This window comes from Diadema setosum, chromosome 1 (genome assembly GCF_964275005.1).
Source record: "Diadema setosum chromosome 1, eeDiaSeto1, whole genome shotgun sequence".
Lineage (NCBI taxonomy): Eukaryota > Metazoa > Echinodermata > Echinoidea > Diadematoida > Diadematidae > Diadema > Diadema setosum.
In genome coordinates, this window is record NC_092685.1 from 6,389,447 (window position 1) to 6,406,357 (window position 16,911).

Here is a 16,911-nt window from a genome sequence, read left to right on the forward strand (position 1 = left end):
CGCAAAAAAAAAAAAAAAAAAAAAAAAAAAAAAAAAAATTCTGGTTTTACAGTATAAATTAATAAATCTAACAACTACAGAACCAGAAATTTTGGAGTGCATTTTAATTTCACGAGCACCAGGATTTGCAAAAATAAAATGCATTCGAAAGTTCTTGTCTACACTATATGCATTGAGGGCCAGTGGCAATTTGCAAAACTTTCATGCCACGAATAAGGCCGCAGGCTCCAATTCACAAAAATTTCTTGCCACAAATATTTCTGGTTTTACAGTACTTTTTGACATCAATGATCTATCTCTGACATTCTAATGTTAATATGAACAAAAATAGCACGGACTCACTGGTCACTCAAGTCTGTAGAGCTGTTTGCAGGCCAATTCATACTCCCATCATTCCATGTGTGTCATGTTTGATGTGTTGAGTAAAAAGCCCATGATTATTTCACATAAATACATTAACCCTTTAGCAACTGAAGATCCCGTATATAGCTTATGGTTCCCTAGAAGGTAGAGCAGTATTTCTCGCAATACAACTTTCTAAATTATGTAAAATAGCTCACTGCATGTTTATTTTTGCCTACTATAAATTGTTTATTTGTGGTGTGTCACAGAAGTAATTCTGACATAATTTTATTGAACTTTGACATCTTTCAAATTTAATATGTTATTACAAATTCTATGTATAAGAAAACAATAGAAATGTTACAGCATAAAGCTTCTTTTTTTTTAAGTGGATAGGTGGTTTCAGGAATTTCAGGGAGTAATAAAGACGGGCAGTTTCAGGCAGTTCAGTTACTAATGGGTTAACCTCTATAGATATTAGTTTAGTGTTATCTCTTGTATCATGTCGTATTTACGCAGTCAGAAAAAATGTCGACTACTAATGAATTTAATATTAACTTACCATTCTTGCTAAATTTAACTCCCACTCCCAGCCTGTTGAGAATCTTGGCATATCTGAACAAGCTAAATATAAACAAGGACTATGGTCCTGGCTGGAAGAAGTTTGTGTGAGCCATTCTGGAATATTGCTGTTCCCTGATGTGACGCACGTAAATTTATTCCTGATGCGATGCATGCACACTGCTGCGCTGGCTATGCCATCAATGGTAATGCAATAGCCACCATGATTGTTGTTGTTGTTGCTATATTTACAGACTCTAGAATAGCCTTGCTTGCTTGATTGGTTGCTTTCTAACATAATTTACAACTCAAACTAGGTACAAGTAGTAACGTTATATAGGGTAAGAGCACCAGTATTCGGCCAGCTACCGGCATTCGGTCACTTATCACTAGTCACCAGCCAGTAAGTTCAACTGTCACAACACACACAAATCACATCAATTCACATACTTGCACACTCATTCACAACAGGAAACTCCCTTAGCCCCCTCCAAAAATCCATCCAAAATCCCAAATTTTACCGTCAAAAGTGCAGAATTGGCCCTACTTTCCAAAAGCGCGCGCGGATAAGGTCCAGTTTTAAGAGTAAGGGTCGCCGAAAAAGTGCTAAAAATCGAGAATACGCCGTTCTCTCGCGGGATTTTTTGCTTATCGCAAGCTTGGAGTGTGATGGTATCCTCAAAAACGCAAAAGAAAAACAAAATTTCCATATGTGCCGATACAGTGTCTCAATGTACAAGGGTTCAATGCAAGTGCCAAGTCCCCAGTATTCGGTCACCAACGGGCGCCGCAACATCCCCGATGCAATTTTGCCCCAACAAGGTAGCGCTTGCGCACATTTTTCAGCTGCCTTGAACACGCATTGACTTTGAACGCGCATATCGCGTGACCGAATACTGGTGCCGGTGACCGTATACTGGGGAATTTTCAAGGTGATATATTTTGCGATTTTGTGAAATTCTGTGTGATATTTAACAAAATGAAAATTGAGATTAAAGAAATTTGATATATTTCACATACACTGCTGTAGATATGATGTATGTATTTATCATTTTAGTTCGAAAAATATTGCAAAAAAGCTTAAGTGACCGAATACTGGGGATATTTATCCTACAGTACTGGTAATAGTAGTGAAGTCACTCACAGACACACAGTCACAGAGCATGGAACATAGATAGATTGTTATGTCACAGTCAGAGTTATGATCTGGCTAGACTAATAACAGTTAGACTTCTAAACTAGATTAGTAGATTCTATAACTACATCTAGAGGTCTAATCTAGTAAATTTAAACGTTATTGTCTTCATTGCATGCCATATGGCATTGGCATTATTGTGGTTCGTTCATTTCTCTGCATTTAATTACATAAGCACTTCATACTCTGGTCTCTGCATTAGTAAGCAAGTGCTGATAATTTCGTTCGTTCATGCATGGACCTAGGTCCATGGTTCATGGGGTGCTACATAAAGTTTACTCAGACTCTACTGAAGTAGTCTAACTGTTAGATCTAACGGGTTACATGAACTAGACACGACACTAGACTAGTTAGATCTAGATTGATCTGCTGCACAATTTGGGACACGTCACAATACACACACAAATGGAAGTTACAGGGACTACGGGGAATGAACCGTATCAAATATGTTTCCAAAATTGTGATAGTTTTGTGTGTTAACGACAATTCACCCATAAAACATAGTAATCATGGAACCCAGACCATATACGGGTCGCTAATCTCAAATGGTTGGGATAGCATATGTACTGTAGATCTACTTACCAATTTGTTTTTCTCGTATGGATATTGCCATGTTGTCACTTTCCAAGGAGCTCGTAAGTAACCAATGGATAACGCACGGATCCGGTATCCGGATACGAGGACTGTATTGGCAAATACAAGCGATCGGCCGGGGATGCAGCATCTGATTCGATGAGCCATCTACTGGTACAGTGGTAGTAGTAGGTTCACAAAATATTATCAATAACAGCATTTCTTTTCTTTCTTTTTCTAAGGGGGGGGGGGTGTTGTTCATTTTAGCTTGTTTGTTTGTTCGCTTATTCTTTGTATGTTTGTTTTTCTTTTTTTATGTAAATCGGCTAGACTGCAGGAGCGGCATTATTATAATTCAATAGACATGGGGCTAGATTTCTCTTCATTATACATTTCTCTCTACTTTTAGAGAGATAAGTACCATGCATATAATCGGTGGGGTGTTGTTCATTTCTGGGTTGTTTTTTTCCGCTTATTCTTATTTTTTTCTTCTTGTGTGCAAATAGACTGCTGCAGGGGGCATTAATTACTGTCCAATCTATTTCTCTTTACTTTTAGAGGTAGTACAAATAATAGGTAACAGACAATATATTGTGAAGAATCAATGTAGAATCAATGTAGAATCAATGTAGTTGTGCAAGAATCTTCAAGGTTGAAGGAAGCAAGAAGAAGAAGAAGAAGAAGAAGGGCCTGTTAGAATATGGTCGAGACCAGATTGAACAGTGACAATTAACCCTAATTTCTTTGCCAAAGAGTCAAATGTGTAAAGATTTTACACACAAACCTATGAGCAGGTGATATAAATGACACGCAGATGTTTAAAGGGGGAACTGGGACAAAAACAGAAGAAAAGACAAATAATTATTGGCACCAATAACAACAAAAACAAACATTAGTGATCAGCCTATAATATCCCAACTTAAAGGCAGTACATTACTAACTAAAACAACTATCAAAAACATGATCAGACAACACAATAAACAATGAACAAAATAATACTGGTCGAATATCAAAACTTCACAGTCAAACTCCGAAGAGGGCAAAATAAAACTGTGTCAGTTTCTTGTCACTAGATCTGGATCATTCATGCATCACGCAACATACAAATGCCAGAACGAAACTAAATGTGCCCTCTTCACAGTTTATTAGCTTTTTTTTTTCTTCTTTTTTTTTTGTTAATTTCAAGTGTGTTATTTGATTATTTTGCTCTTTGGTGGTTGCAAAGGGAGGGGGAGGGGAGAAGGGGGAGAAAAAAAAAGACAGTACCAAACATATACCTGAACTGTGACCCCGAATGGACATGGGCTGCACAATATATTTGGGTCTGTTCTATCTCCTATTGTACCCTAATTTTCATAGATAATATATGTTTTAGATTTACGAACTGAATTATATCCATGTGTATTCTATTTTTTTTTTTATATTTGAGTGAATTGGAGACACTTATTTCACGCAGACTGTCAAAGGCAATTTTTTGATACCTTATGCATGATATCTGTCAGACTTTACTGTTGTCAAATTCCACTTTTTTCCATTTTTTTAAAGGAGAAGAATAGAAGAGGAAGAGGATGGTTAAGAGAAGGGGGATCAGGAAGGTGGAGGAGGGAAGATGGCTGAGAAGGGAAGGATAGAAAGAACATGGAAGGGGCTATACTCTCCCCAAATCGGCTGACAAGCAGCAACAGCAACAACAACAACAACAACAACAAACAAACAAACACAGAGACTCCAACCCCAAGCACTTTCTGATCTGGAGATTCTCCCGCCCGAAACCCCTTGCAAACGGGAGACTCCAAGTTGATGTGTGCGAAGCGCGAAGTTCCTAGGGTTCTAGATGTTCTCTGGTGCTATCTAGGGCTTATTTTTTCAACATACGATAGCAATAAGTAAGAAATCCTTTCCATCGGGAGACACAGAGCCAGGGCGGGAGAAATCAAATTTCAAGCGGGAGAACGGGAGATTTTGCAAAAATGGGCTTTCGGCGGGAGAACGGGAGATTGTGCAAAAATGGGCTTTCGGCGGGAGATCTCCCGTCGAAAACGGGAGAGTTGGAGTCTCCGCAAACAAAAACAAAAAACGCATTTTTTGGGGGGTGGGAGAGAACCACCCTGAACCCCATGACAAAACAAAGACCACCCCCCCCCCCCCCCCCCCCCCCCGAGCTCGGTAGTTCGAGGAGGAGGAGGAGGACGTGCGTGGAGGAGGAGGATGATCTTAGTATGCTGCCCTCTTCGTTCAGAGTGAGTGAAATTTCGCTAGCAGAATTTAAAAAACTCCGAATCTGGGACTGTCGTTGTATCTGGAAAGTCTATAGTTACCATTGACAGAGTCATATTGTGAGTATATTTGTTTGGTCATTCATTTACATCCATGTACATTCACTGTGATAGTACTAGTGTATATTATTGCCATAAATTGCGTAGTTGTCGTTTTTAAGTTGCTGGTGGTCGTGATGATGGCAATGTCGCAATGGTATGGTCCCATGCCATGAATTCCATGTCGGTTGATAGCAAACTAAACGCTAGTAGCTAGGTCGTAGGAGATCTAACGTCGCGTCGTTACGTTAGCTGGAGTGGATCTAACCGCACCAGCGACCCCAACCGGTACCGAGTCGGGGTCGCATTGCAGCCCTATGGCTGTTAGTATTTTGGTGACCAGATACCAAAAATACAGGGACCAGGGTTTTACACTGAAATTTTACTTACAATCACGAATCAGATTCAGAGTAAAATATCGCGAAGTTTGGGCAATTGGTACGCGCGCAAGAAAGATTGCACCGTCCGATGGCTAGTGATTGTGACGTAACAATGCACATTTGTTCATGACAATGGCCTCGCACTTCGGAGGCACTGCCCGCAAACAGATCGAGAAGTTTTGAGGGAAGTTTCGCGGGAAGTTTGCGGTCACACTGGCAAAACTTCAAGATCTTAAACTTCCCGATCTTTTGCTAGTCTGACCACGCCTAATGTATGCGTGTGGAAAAAAAAGCAGGACGGCAAAGCTGAGAACTGAAAGGAATATTCATTCGCGCATGCACAGATCATTCTATTTACATGATATGTTCAAAATGGCAAACCACATCTCTCGGAGATGGTCTCAAAGATGATGACGATTAATCTTGTTTTCAGAGGTAATGGTGAGGGATACATAGTTGCCTATATAAATATTCAACAATATGGTATTACAACATGTGACTTTTCGTTGCGAATCCAAGTGTCGTTTTGAACGATGAGTTGTTTACTGAATTGCAAGCATCGCAGTGCACTTGTATTTCACTAAATTGCATACAAGTCATCGGGGCGCTGTTACTGGTTACAGCACCCTGCGCGGGGGTTAGAGTGGATCATATCACTGGACGCTTTTTTTTTTCGTGGCTCTAAATTCAGGACTCTGAGGATTGAATTTCGGCCAAAAATAGCACTCAGTTATTCAAAAAGTCCTGAAAATTACGAATTCAGTAAAATTAAACCTATAGGGTCCTAAGTATAACCACCTGATAATGTAGACAAATTATAGCTTTGATATAGATTAGATGGCTAGGTGCATGGTCGAACCTTTGCATGGGAGGTCACACCTTGGTGAGGGTGCCAATACAAAGTCAAATGATTTGTGGGAAGTTAAAATGAAGTTTGTTCAATGTTAAAAAATGCAATTCCTTATCGTTGGAGGGTTAGCCTTGCAGATTGGCCTCCCACCATCGCAAAGCAAAGTTGTGGTCTACATACTCTATCCCCAGGATGTTGTACAGTTTTGCCTTCATGAAGTTCAACAAAAGATCCCGGAAAAGCTCAATTCTACACAGGCTCTTCTTTTCAAGAAACTTCTAGGCCTCCCAAAAAGTGCGGTGAATGTCTTCCTCTTGACTGGCATCCATCCTCTCGACTCTCTCCCTCCAAGTTGAGCTCTTTTTATCATTCTCTCCCTAGGACAGCTTTTCACACCGCCATCAGACAGATTTGAACACAGGATCCTCCTCACGCTTTGGCAACCAACTTTTTCCATCCCCTACTGGAAGCAGCTTGTTGCCCAGTTCAATTTACCCCCGTTACTCTCTGACACCTCAAGCTTCTACTACTCCAACTGGTAAAGGCTGTGTCGTTAGGATATCCATAACCACTACAACGCTGAGGTTCGTGACACCATAGAATAGAAGCACACCCTTACTCTATGAAAGCAATGTTGCCACCTTCCAACCCCTGCCAGATTGTCAACTTGCCTCAAGGACTCACAGAATCACAGCGAACTGCAGATGCACAAGTGGCAGACAGTGACAATGTTCATGTACTAATATATATCATTATGCTTGCCTTATATTATTTTTTTTTTCATACCAAATGTTAAGCTGTCATGTAGAGGGTACATAATAACCTATTATACATGTACATAATTGTATATGAGTATACATAATGTGACGTGTGATTACCATTTGACAGGTAGTCAAATGAATTCAGTGTATGAAACTTGTAATGTGAATACATTAAATTCAAACATTGCACTCATCGCGCTTAAAGTTAATTAATGTGTTGCAGAACAGAAATTTGAAGTGCTGTTATGGAGTTGTTTCCAGTTATCACCAGGCATAATCAACCTCAAAAAGTTTATGAGTTAGATATTTGTTTTGGCCAATTATTCTTGTCAATACTTACAAATCTCATGAAAATGACCAAATCATCAATTCCCTTGCTGCTAATGCCACCAAATAGATTTGGACTTTGTTCCAGTCCAGCTCCAGTCTACTTCTTCCTTGTCTGTTTGACCTGTATAATTATCAACTTCTCTATTTAGTTATATACTGGACATGATCTGTGAAATTGAACTTGTCTCTTTACAGCAGCTAATGTGCCTAATTGTTTCATAGACACTGCAAGCAGGAAGTTTTTGACAAGACATGAAATGTTATTAAGAGCTGTCTGATATGGTACACTATTTTTTTTTTGTCATTTCCTTTTTGTTATATTTCATAGTATTCCTACCAAGAGGTGGTACCATGGCTGACTTAGTTTTCACTGAAGGTGACATCAAACGGCAGTTGCAGCTTCTGGGCTATCGTGATGTGCCAGCTCACCATATAGCACAATTTTCGAGAGGTATGGACAGCATAGCAAAACAATGCATAGCCTAATTTACTTTGCATATATTGAATCAGTCCCTTTATTATCACATTTCTGTTTCTTACCGTTTTTCTGACATATTTTCCCCAACAACTGTCAGGCTACAATTTTTCCCTTCATATAGTTTTGAATTTACATTGTATGTCTTTCACATTCTTACATTGCATCTTTACACAGATGTGCAATCCCTGACTAGCAAACCCATTGTGTAAACATTTCTTCTTCTATTATCTGTTTCTTTTTCTTTCTTTTTGTTTTGTTTGTTGTTTGTTGTCAATAACAGACCTAGAGAAGTTGATTGATCAGGACAAATTACCTCCACCTCCAGTTGACTATTCTGATGTGGGTAAGTGCAAATGATTTGCTATGATGTAATCGTGCTGAGGTCCAGTCTGACTAATCATTCTGTATAAAATCCAAGCACTTATTTCGGCAGATAAATAATGCAGTGCAAGAGATTGGGAAGAGATCAGTTTTGACTATGCTATGAATCATCACCACCCAGTTCATTTTTTGTTTGTTTTTGTTGATTACTGGTATCTAAATGCTAAATGGCAGAAAAATGGCATATCACTGTCTACCCATTGTTTTGTGGCTTTGTGACTACAAACTGTGTAAATTCCAAAACTATCTGAAATTTGTTCAGAACTTACCACAGATTCACTAGTGAATATTGAGGCAGACATATTTTAAACTAGGAAAACAAAATATTCTGACAAGCTTCAAGTAAGTTCAGGATGACATGACATTTTGTCATTGCTTTACATATTGTAAAAAAGTAGGGGGAGTGCACCATGATTCCATGTTCTGTTAGACTGTCTGAGAGTGTAAATAGAGTGTTTTTTTTTTTTTTTTTTGGCTGGTTATTTTTGCTACTCAGATTTAACTGATGCTAATGACACAACCGGTGAAGAGATATCACAGGACAGTGATGCACAACCACAGACATACAGGCAAACCGCTTCATCAGCAGCTCGAGTGAGTAGATCTTGACTTCACGAACATGCAATGCCAAAAAAATCATAGAAAGCCTGTATTGATTCTGCGCATGGTGTCAGTATGACAAGTGTATACTTCAGAGAGGGAGTAAGCTAGGAAGAAAGAGAGAAAGGAAAGGAAGAAAAAGGTTAGAAGCAAGGAAACAGATGAAAAACGTTTTTCACATTTCGATTTTGTAACAAGAAGATGGTCTGAATGGTGTTATACCATAGCTTTTTAAACAGGATCCTTAGACAAAAACAATATTACAGCTATGTTTGCCTTCCATTAAATGATTTGAGGTGTTCTTCAAAAAATGTACTAAATAAATATCAAGATGTGTTCCTGGAAGTTGAGCAACCTGTAATGCCAGACAAATAAAGCACAGAATTGAAGTTTGGTCACCATAGCTTGCTCAGCAACAATACATGCATTTGAAATACACTAGGAGGAAATAAAGTTTGGTCTCTCTACAATATCTTTTATTTTTTGTCAATTGCTTGGTCCATTCCCTGCATGTAGACTAAACCTGCACAATCCAGCCTTGACCAGGAAAACAGGACTGCGCCATTTCCTGGTCACATGAGAGGTGGAAAGCTGGCAGCCCACTCAGAAAGAAGGGCAGTGTCACCGCAGGTCATTGACCCCAATGTGTATAATTCATACCAGAGGAGAGAAGCAAAGCCTGAAAAACGAATTACACTGAAGAGAAAAGTAGTAAGGTAAGAGTATGTTTTAGTAGACAATAAACGCTGGAATTGTCTTATCTCATCTATGTGACATGTTTTAACTGGCATCTCTTGTTGTTTGCAACTAAGTGATTGTTATGATGTGTTATGTAGATATCAAAGGACCATAAAAGGCAGTAAAAGTGATTATGACAATGATAATTGTTTTAAACTAAACAAGCCACATCAGAAGTCTGGACCACAGTACTTTACTGGATTTTATTTAACCCACTGTGGGCTAAATAAAATCACAGTAAATTAGACAAGTTTTTGATCCATATTCAAAGCATCCACTATCAGGATGGCATCCAGCACTATGTCCATGCAATTTCTGTATGCATCTCTACATCCTCATCTGGCAGGCTTTTGAGGCATGAAAATGCTTTGCTGAGTGAAGTATTTTTCATCTTATGCCCTTTACATTTTGGCTGACATTCTATCATTGTGCAGGAAACGGGATGGTGTCTCTCATGTTTTTGATGAATCTGTGACAGAGAGTGAATCAGGTACAGTCTGCTGTTTTGTTTCTCTTTCCTTGCTTTTCTTTCTCTTCTCTCTTTTGTCTTTGACTTTAATCAAAATGTTGTGGATGCATGATACAACACAATTATTTGCTACCCTAGCAATGCTGAGGCATATCAATTTACATACATGTATGTAGCCTCTGAAAATAAATTGATGAAGTAGTAGCAATTGCAGTTTGAGAATAAGCAACACTTACACCAAAGTCATACATCTTTGTTTTTTTTTTGCACTTTGATGGGATTTTACATACCAACAACAGCACTGGAAATGGAAGGATTTTTGAATGCATCAAGACTACACCAAATCACCAAATACAGTGTATGGAGTAATATGCAAGTGAAAATGCATGCGCCATGTAAATTGGGTACATGTAGTATGCTGTAGTAGTTGTTGCACCAAGTTGTGTGTTGGCTTGGCATCAGTACTGTATCAAGTTTCCTTTCCTGCAGATAGAGAGGTTTTTTTTCAGTCCATTCAAAAATGTATTATTGTTGGTAAACTATTTGGGCTCTCCTCCTTCAAAAACAGATATATCTTACCTAAATGAGGGTTTGCAGCGCCTTCCTCTTCGTGACGACGAAGTCGATTCGGAAACATCAAGCATCGGTCTCGACAGCTTCAGGCGTCGTATAGGTAGAAGCAACACTTCACAGGGCTTGGTAAGCCAGTGTTTTTGCATCAATATTGTATCCATTCTGACCGTTTTGCCTCAGGATGTCTTATCTATGCTAAATTGTCTTGCATGTAGATGACATTTTTGTTCCTTTTTATTTTGGAAACCAAGGTAAAGTGTTTCTTTCCAGTGGGTGTATATGGGACTCACTCATCGATAGAGACAATGTTGTCCTTGGATAAAGAATTGAATGACAAAAGACAAGTTCCTCCACAAAGATGCATGTATCACGTAGCACAGAATGTCATTTTACTTGAAGAGAGGTCCATATTTCTCAAGACATGAAATCCCCTGTCACATATTTGTTATGTTATTTGATGTGATTGACTTCAATAAGTATGAACATCTCAGACTTGGTTTATTTAATCTTTTGTGTATATCACTCCTTCGTTTATCATGTGAAATCATGACTGTATCGCGCTCACTGCTGCTCAGTGATATTGTGTGTTATTAAAGCAAACATTACTCAATTGTTTTCAACTGTCAACAGTACTCACACAGGCCTGCTGGTGATGAAGAAAGTGTCTACAAACCTCATCTCCCTCGTTCATGTAAGTTTTGGTTGTAGTCAAAGTTTGTAAGTGTTGTAGTCTAATGGTTTAAGTGAATTACTATTGATGATACACTGTCCCTATGCCATAGCATTAAGAATCTTCTGTTTTGCCCACACTTCCTTTAGATCCAAGCATGTAATTATGAAGCTGCAAGAGTATAGAAATGTGCCAATACTTTAGCACAGAAATGTTAAAAGGAAATGCTCCTAGGAAAGTTCAGATGGTGCACATTTCTGTACCAGTATGCATGCTACTGCCAATCGGAGCACTCATTTTTTAACAAGTTCTTCAAAAATTGCATGCGACATATCAGTGTTAGATGGTAGTCAAATGGTTGTGGATAATGAGAGCAGTTGCTGTCACAATAGTTGTAATCTGCCGTAAAAGTCTTGGAAATGAAAAGAGCCAAAGAATGAGGTATGCAGTTGATCAAGTGTTCTGAGGCTGTAGTGAAGCATATCAATCTACACCTTCAATAGTTGCATCTTGCTGTTAAGCATTGACAGCGTATTGAGTTAATTTCCTTTTTGTTTTCATTTTTTGTTTGTATGTGGTGAAATGTATGATCAGTAGAACAAATTATGCCATAAATACAGTAGAGGAAAACAAGACAAATTATCGTCATGATATTCATTCCAAAAAGAAGTGAACTTCAATTTTGAAGCAAGATAGCAGGATGAAACTCTATGACAGAAGTGGTGGAAGTAGAATTGAAACCGCTTGCGATTGACTATTAATTTTGAGTACCAAAGGATGGACAATTGCCTCGTATAAGAAAGATTATACAATTATAAGGTTTCATAGATAGTAATGGTAGAATAGCAATGGTAGAATAAGTCTTACAAATCATGCTTCTCTCCTCCTTTTGCACTCTCTTTCTCATGCATAGAAATATTTTCTCTGTTCTCAATGTCTCATTTTGGAAATACCTGGTAACCTTCAAGAAATGTTCTGACACACATGGAATGCCAAATTTTTACTGACCAGTTAATATCTTGTCGATAATAGATGCCAGATGTCACAGGAAATATGTATACAGCCTGTACACTAGGGCTGCGTTCATGCGAAACTAGAATTGCGTTTCTAAATGCGTTTAGTCGCTAAACGTGTTTAGTTGTGTTGCGTTCATGCGATTTTTCCATTTAAACGCGTTTCAAAACGCCGATCTGAAACGCGGAAAAAAGGGCGTTTTGAATCATGATTCTGCCAGAATCACAATCGCAGAAACCGCATGAACGCAACCGTGATTTCAATCATGATTCTGGACGTCATTGTGCGCTGTGCGCATGCGTGTCTCACGGGGTATCCCACTGGTTCTGTTCGCGCGCTTTATGTACGTCTTATGAATCGTGTGTTTCGGTACCACACCTGCACTAGTTCGTTTACATCAACGCCATACACCGATTCTATGCTAGTATTTGGCTGTTTATTGTGATAATACATGTAATTATTGTCCGATCGAGTTGAATGGCTCCAGCTGTTCTACCAATCATAAGATTATTCCTCGTTCTGTGGGCAGAGCCACAGCAAATTGGACGGTGTTCACCGAAATAAAAACGTATACAATAAACTCGCAGATCAACAGGAGGTCAGGCTCGAGTTGTAGAGACATGGTCAAACTGCGCAGTGCGCTGCGCAATGGCAGAAGGTGAGCTGAGCCAGAATCAGCATTGACGAAAGCCCGCATGAACGCTCTTCCGCGGAGACCGTGATTTGAAACGCCGTTTTGAATCATGATTCGTGTTTGTGATTCTGGCTACGAAATTCGCATGAACGCGGCCTAGTTTTCCTTGACACCATGTGATGAAAACGCTTCCACACTTTTGCTGTTGCATCTCTTAATAAATCCCCTTTATGGATGGAAATATGAGAAAGGATTAAGGAGTTCTCACTTTGTGTGTATTTGAATGTGCACAGTTATTTGACATACACATGTTTTGTCTCCTTTGAATATGAATATCCTCTTGTAGTCATACGACCATCAAGTGCCAGCCAAACATGGAAACACAACAAGAAGACAGATCCAGTGACAAGGTCAGTTACCATCATCTTTTCTTCTTCTTTTTTTATTTTACACATTTTTTTTTTTTTCATTCTCACACTGTTTGTTGTAGATTAGCTGAGAGTCATTTTTACATGTGCTCTGTCGGTCATGCTGCCCTTTTGTTCAGAGTTAATTTCTTTTGAGCTCAGAATGTGTTACTTCTACGTCTGGATGAAATTAAGTGTCAGTTTCTGGCTTCAATACCACTTTGCAATGATATTTACATCTTTTTTTTTCCCTCACTGGGATATTTATTATTCTCTTTCATCTGTACACGTAATACATCATATTTCAAATAACATCATACTTTTTCGAATTCAATACAATATAATATACATCAAGAAAAAAGGTGTCTAAAGAGACACCATTTTTTCTGAAACACTTGCAACTTATTTACATTTTTGTTTACTTAAGCAGTTGGCAGTTCAGCTCGCATTTTTTTCTCTTTTTGAAAGGCAGATTGGCAATCAATTGGCCAAAGAGATCATCTGAACATTGCATTATTGTTTTGATTATGGTTGTCATTTGTGAAGCGTATTTGTTGTTTCACATAACTACCATTATTTTGAAAGCAACTGTGTGTGCAGTACAATTGATAACTTGTGATAGTGTTAGTGTAATGTCATTCTGGCCCCCCACAATTCTTTAATTTGTATCTATGTTTCACTGGTTTCGCAAATTTGTATCCCACAGCCCAAATCTATTTCTCTATAACACCAGCTCATAAGACGGACGAACGAACGAACGAACGAACGAACGAATGAATGAACAAACAAACAAACAAACAAACAAACAAACAACTAAGTAAACAAAAGGAATATGTTGATTGATTTTATGATGTTGTGATGTAAAGGTGAATCCCTTTTTTTCTGCCTGTGCAGGCATCAGATGTACCGGGCTCAGTGGAGCTCCCAGAAAGCTCCCGGTGAGAAGAAGCACAAAGAACTGAGATGGAATGTGAGGGTAAGCCAACTTCTCACTGCAGCTAACCCTGTTCCTACATGGCTCTGTGTTTAATGCATTGTAACCTGAAGTTGTGGATTAAGAACTGTTGCTTTTTTACCTCCTAGAGGAGGCACTGATACATTTATCTGTCTTTGTACAATACTAGTGAGTCTCAATGAAATGCCATAATCTTTTTGATGAATCATGTGAGTTTAATTCAGAAGATCAGGGAAGAGCAGAGACAGAGAAACCCAAGTAACACACTAATGGTGTTCCCTTTGAAAATGAATGGAAAGATTATAGCTGTGTGAAGTGGTCTTGAGCTGTGCATTGCATTTACAGGTCCCTGTAATTCTCTCTATGTGACTCTCCCCACCACAGGAGCACATGATGTACAAGGATGAAGTGGTACAGCCAAGGTCGACGCCCAGAGTCTACGTGCCCAACACCTATGTCGTGCCCTCTGACAAGAAGCGGCAAGCCCTGCGCTGGGCAGTCCGCACACAGCTTGCCCACAAGCAGATGCCATCTTCAAATAGTTTCAATTTCTAGCAGCCACCTGTGGAGGATCCCTTTTAGAGACTGGGGAGATTTCAATGTCTTTGCAGAATAGCATTTGGTGCAAGATGATTATAGGGTATGTGCCAAAGCTTGAGCATCAATGGTGTGCACTACCCTTGGCTCATCATCGAGTTCCAGTGGCTGTCTTCACCGAGGAGCAAATATACTTTGTCTCGATGCATGTTATAGAAGCAGCTCATAGGACCACTGCTCAAGAGAGTGCATAGTATGGCATACCTGCATATTCCCCTTTCAGCAGCAAGATGTAATGACTGAATGGTTTTATTAGTCATTGTTCTGCTCAGAGACGAGTGAAGAGACTTGGGCCTCTGCCTAGATGTGAATGATGCCAGAGTTGAATTCTGCCAGGGCAGTGGGGAAATGCACTCACAGTGGGCAGTCAAATACGTCGATCAAGGATCACACTAAGGGCACTGAATCTGATGTCCACAGATCACTGGACAGTTCAACATAGATCAGCTTTTTAAGCACACACTTTCAGCGCAAATGTACACTGTATATATACACAACATGCTCGCGTAAAAAAACACCAGTACACACGAGATGATTGCATTTTGCTCTCTCACCTGGTTGACATGATGAATTTACTTCTGATGGTGAATGGTAAATTTGCTACATGCGCAAGACGGTGCTAACATTAGATGAAAGCTACATACACAAGCTTTTGTACTTGTACAGTGATCATTTTCGTTGCAACATACATGTATGGCCTTATTTTTCCAATTTTGTTGCACATACTACAGGATTGCAATGTGAACAGATTTCTATCTTGACTAGGTGGAGACATGAAATTCTAAATTTATGTGACCCTCCTTCCTTAATATTTCATTTTTCTGTGATTCAAGAAGGCCTTCACTGTTTGGCCTCTACATTCTCACTCCATTTTTTCACTCCAGCCAACTTTTACTTGGAGAAGTGTTTCCCTTTTACCAAACATAGAGTGAAAGTTTAGAATTCACGTTAAGAATGTGCAGTGCTGTACACACAAGTCCCAATATCTGTGTCTTTACTCAAGGCTAGTATTTCCATTCATACTTTCTCTCTTTAGTTTTTTCCTTTAAAGGTTTTACCAGGATAATGATCAGCCCAGTATGCAGATGTAAAAACAAACAAACATCAAATTCATCTTCATGTATGTGTGTGTGTTTTTTTGTAGTACTGTACTGATGTTTGTGTGTTTGTATGTGTGTGCGCAAATGAACACTGTGGTCAAAACCATGTTGTGTTGACATTGTATCTCTTGTAACCTAGTAAGTTTTGTGAAAGCAAAAGAGAGAACATGTACGTACACAGTATTTTAATTTATTTGTTTTTAAGATCTGAAATGTAATCTCGACGAGAGAAATTGTATCACATTAAAATAAGCATTTTAACACAACCCACTGATGGCAGTAACTGATGCATTTATAGACTTTGTGAGTGAATATTATTTTGCACAAGTTTCATTCGTGGCTAACGTCCTGAATGATGTCCTGAATATTTGAAGACATCAGCCATCAATAAAACTTCTTGTGAAATAAAGTACATGTTCTCCTATGCAAATTCTCACCAACAATGTTTAACAATGAATTAAATCTTGTGACATTTCCATCACATGAGGGTTTTTTGTTATTTTTTTTTTAAAGCCCTGGTGCAAAGACCGTGCACAGACCAGTGACTCACACAAATCACATGACTTATCCCTTCAGGATCATACATATCACATGATATCACAACATTGTACATGCCACACTTTGAAACGGGATCAGCCAATTTATTTTAATTAATCAGTGACAAAATGAAGAGCTCTAATAAGTTTGTGTCTTGTTTATTGCATATCTGAACGCAGAAGCTGCACATCAACATAAACAAGCATTTTTTTTTTTTTGCATTTATATCGGTACGTACATATATTATTTGAAATAAAATTAATATATTAGCAATATTCACTTTTTGTGGATAATCACACTTGATTTGAACTTTGAGTTCATCAAGAGACAGATTTTGACAGGAACATATGGTCATAATATATTGTAGTTCTTTGATGTTGGCTTGTTCATGCTGAATGCAGAACATTACACAACTTTGTAAAAATGTTTGACCAACAAAAAGCTTATTTGT

General features: G+C 38.7%; 1 protein-coding gene across 2 annotated transcripts; it reads left to right on the forward strand.

The window, feature by feature from the left end:
* Positions 1-4,929: 4,929 nt before the first annotated feature.
* Positions 4,930-15,936, forward strand: LOC140226169 (centriolar and ciliogenesis-associated protein HYLS1-like). 2 transcript variants are annotated; one of them, XM_072306663.1, is made up of 11 exons: positions 4,930-5,007; positions 7,636-7,758; positions 8,066-8,128; positions 8,663-8,760; positions 9,283-9,482; positions 9,939-9,994; positions 10,542-10,672; positions 11,177-11,237; positions 13,211-13,274; positions 14,166-14,247; positions 14,611-15,936. In XM_072306663.1, exons 2-11 carry the CDS (start codon positions 7,659-7,661, stop codon positions 14,779-14,781), a joined length of 1,026 nt encoding a protein of 341 aa, XP_072162764.1. In that variant the 5' UTR covers positions 4,930-5,007; positions 7,636-7,658; the 3' UTR covers positions 14,782-15,936. The 2 variants fall into 2 exon arrangements, with proteins under 2 accessions (XP_072162764.1, XP_072162771.1); XM_072306670.1 differs by lacking the exon at positions 4,930-5,007 and adding an exon at positions 6,750-6,800.
* The last annotated feature ends 975 nt before the right edge of the window (positions 15,937-16,911 follow it).

Excerpts from the sequence above, each read along its gene's own strand:
- LOC140226169 (XM_072306663.1), top strand. The coding sequence starts at position 7,659 with ATGGCTGACTTAGTTTTCACTGAAGGTGACATCAAACGGCAGTTGCAG. Across the intron at positions 9,483-9,938 it reads CTGAAGAGAAAAGTAGTAAG|GAAACGGGATGGTGTCTCTC; the intron begins GTAAGAGTATGT and ends ATCATTGTGCAG. Across the intron at positions 10,673-11,176 it reads GCAACACTTCACAGGGCTTG|TACTCACACAGGCCTGCTGG; the intron begins GTAAGCCAGTGT and ends AACTGTCAACAG.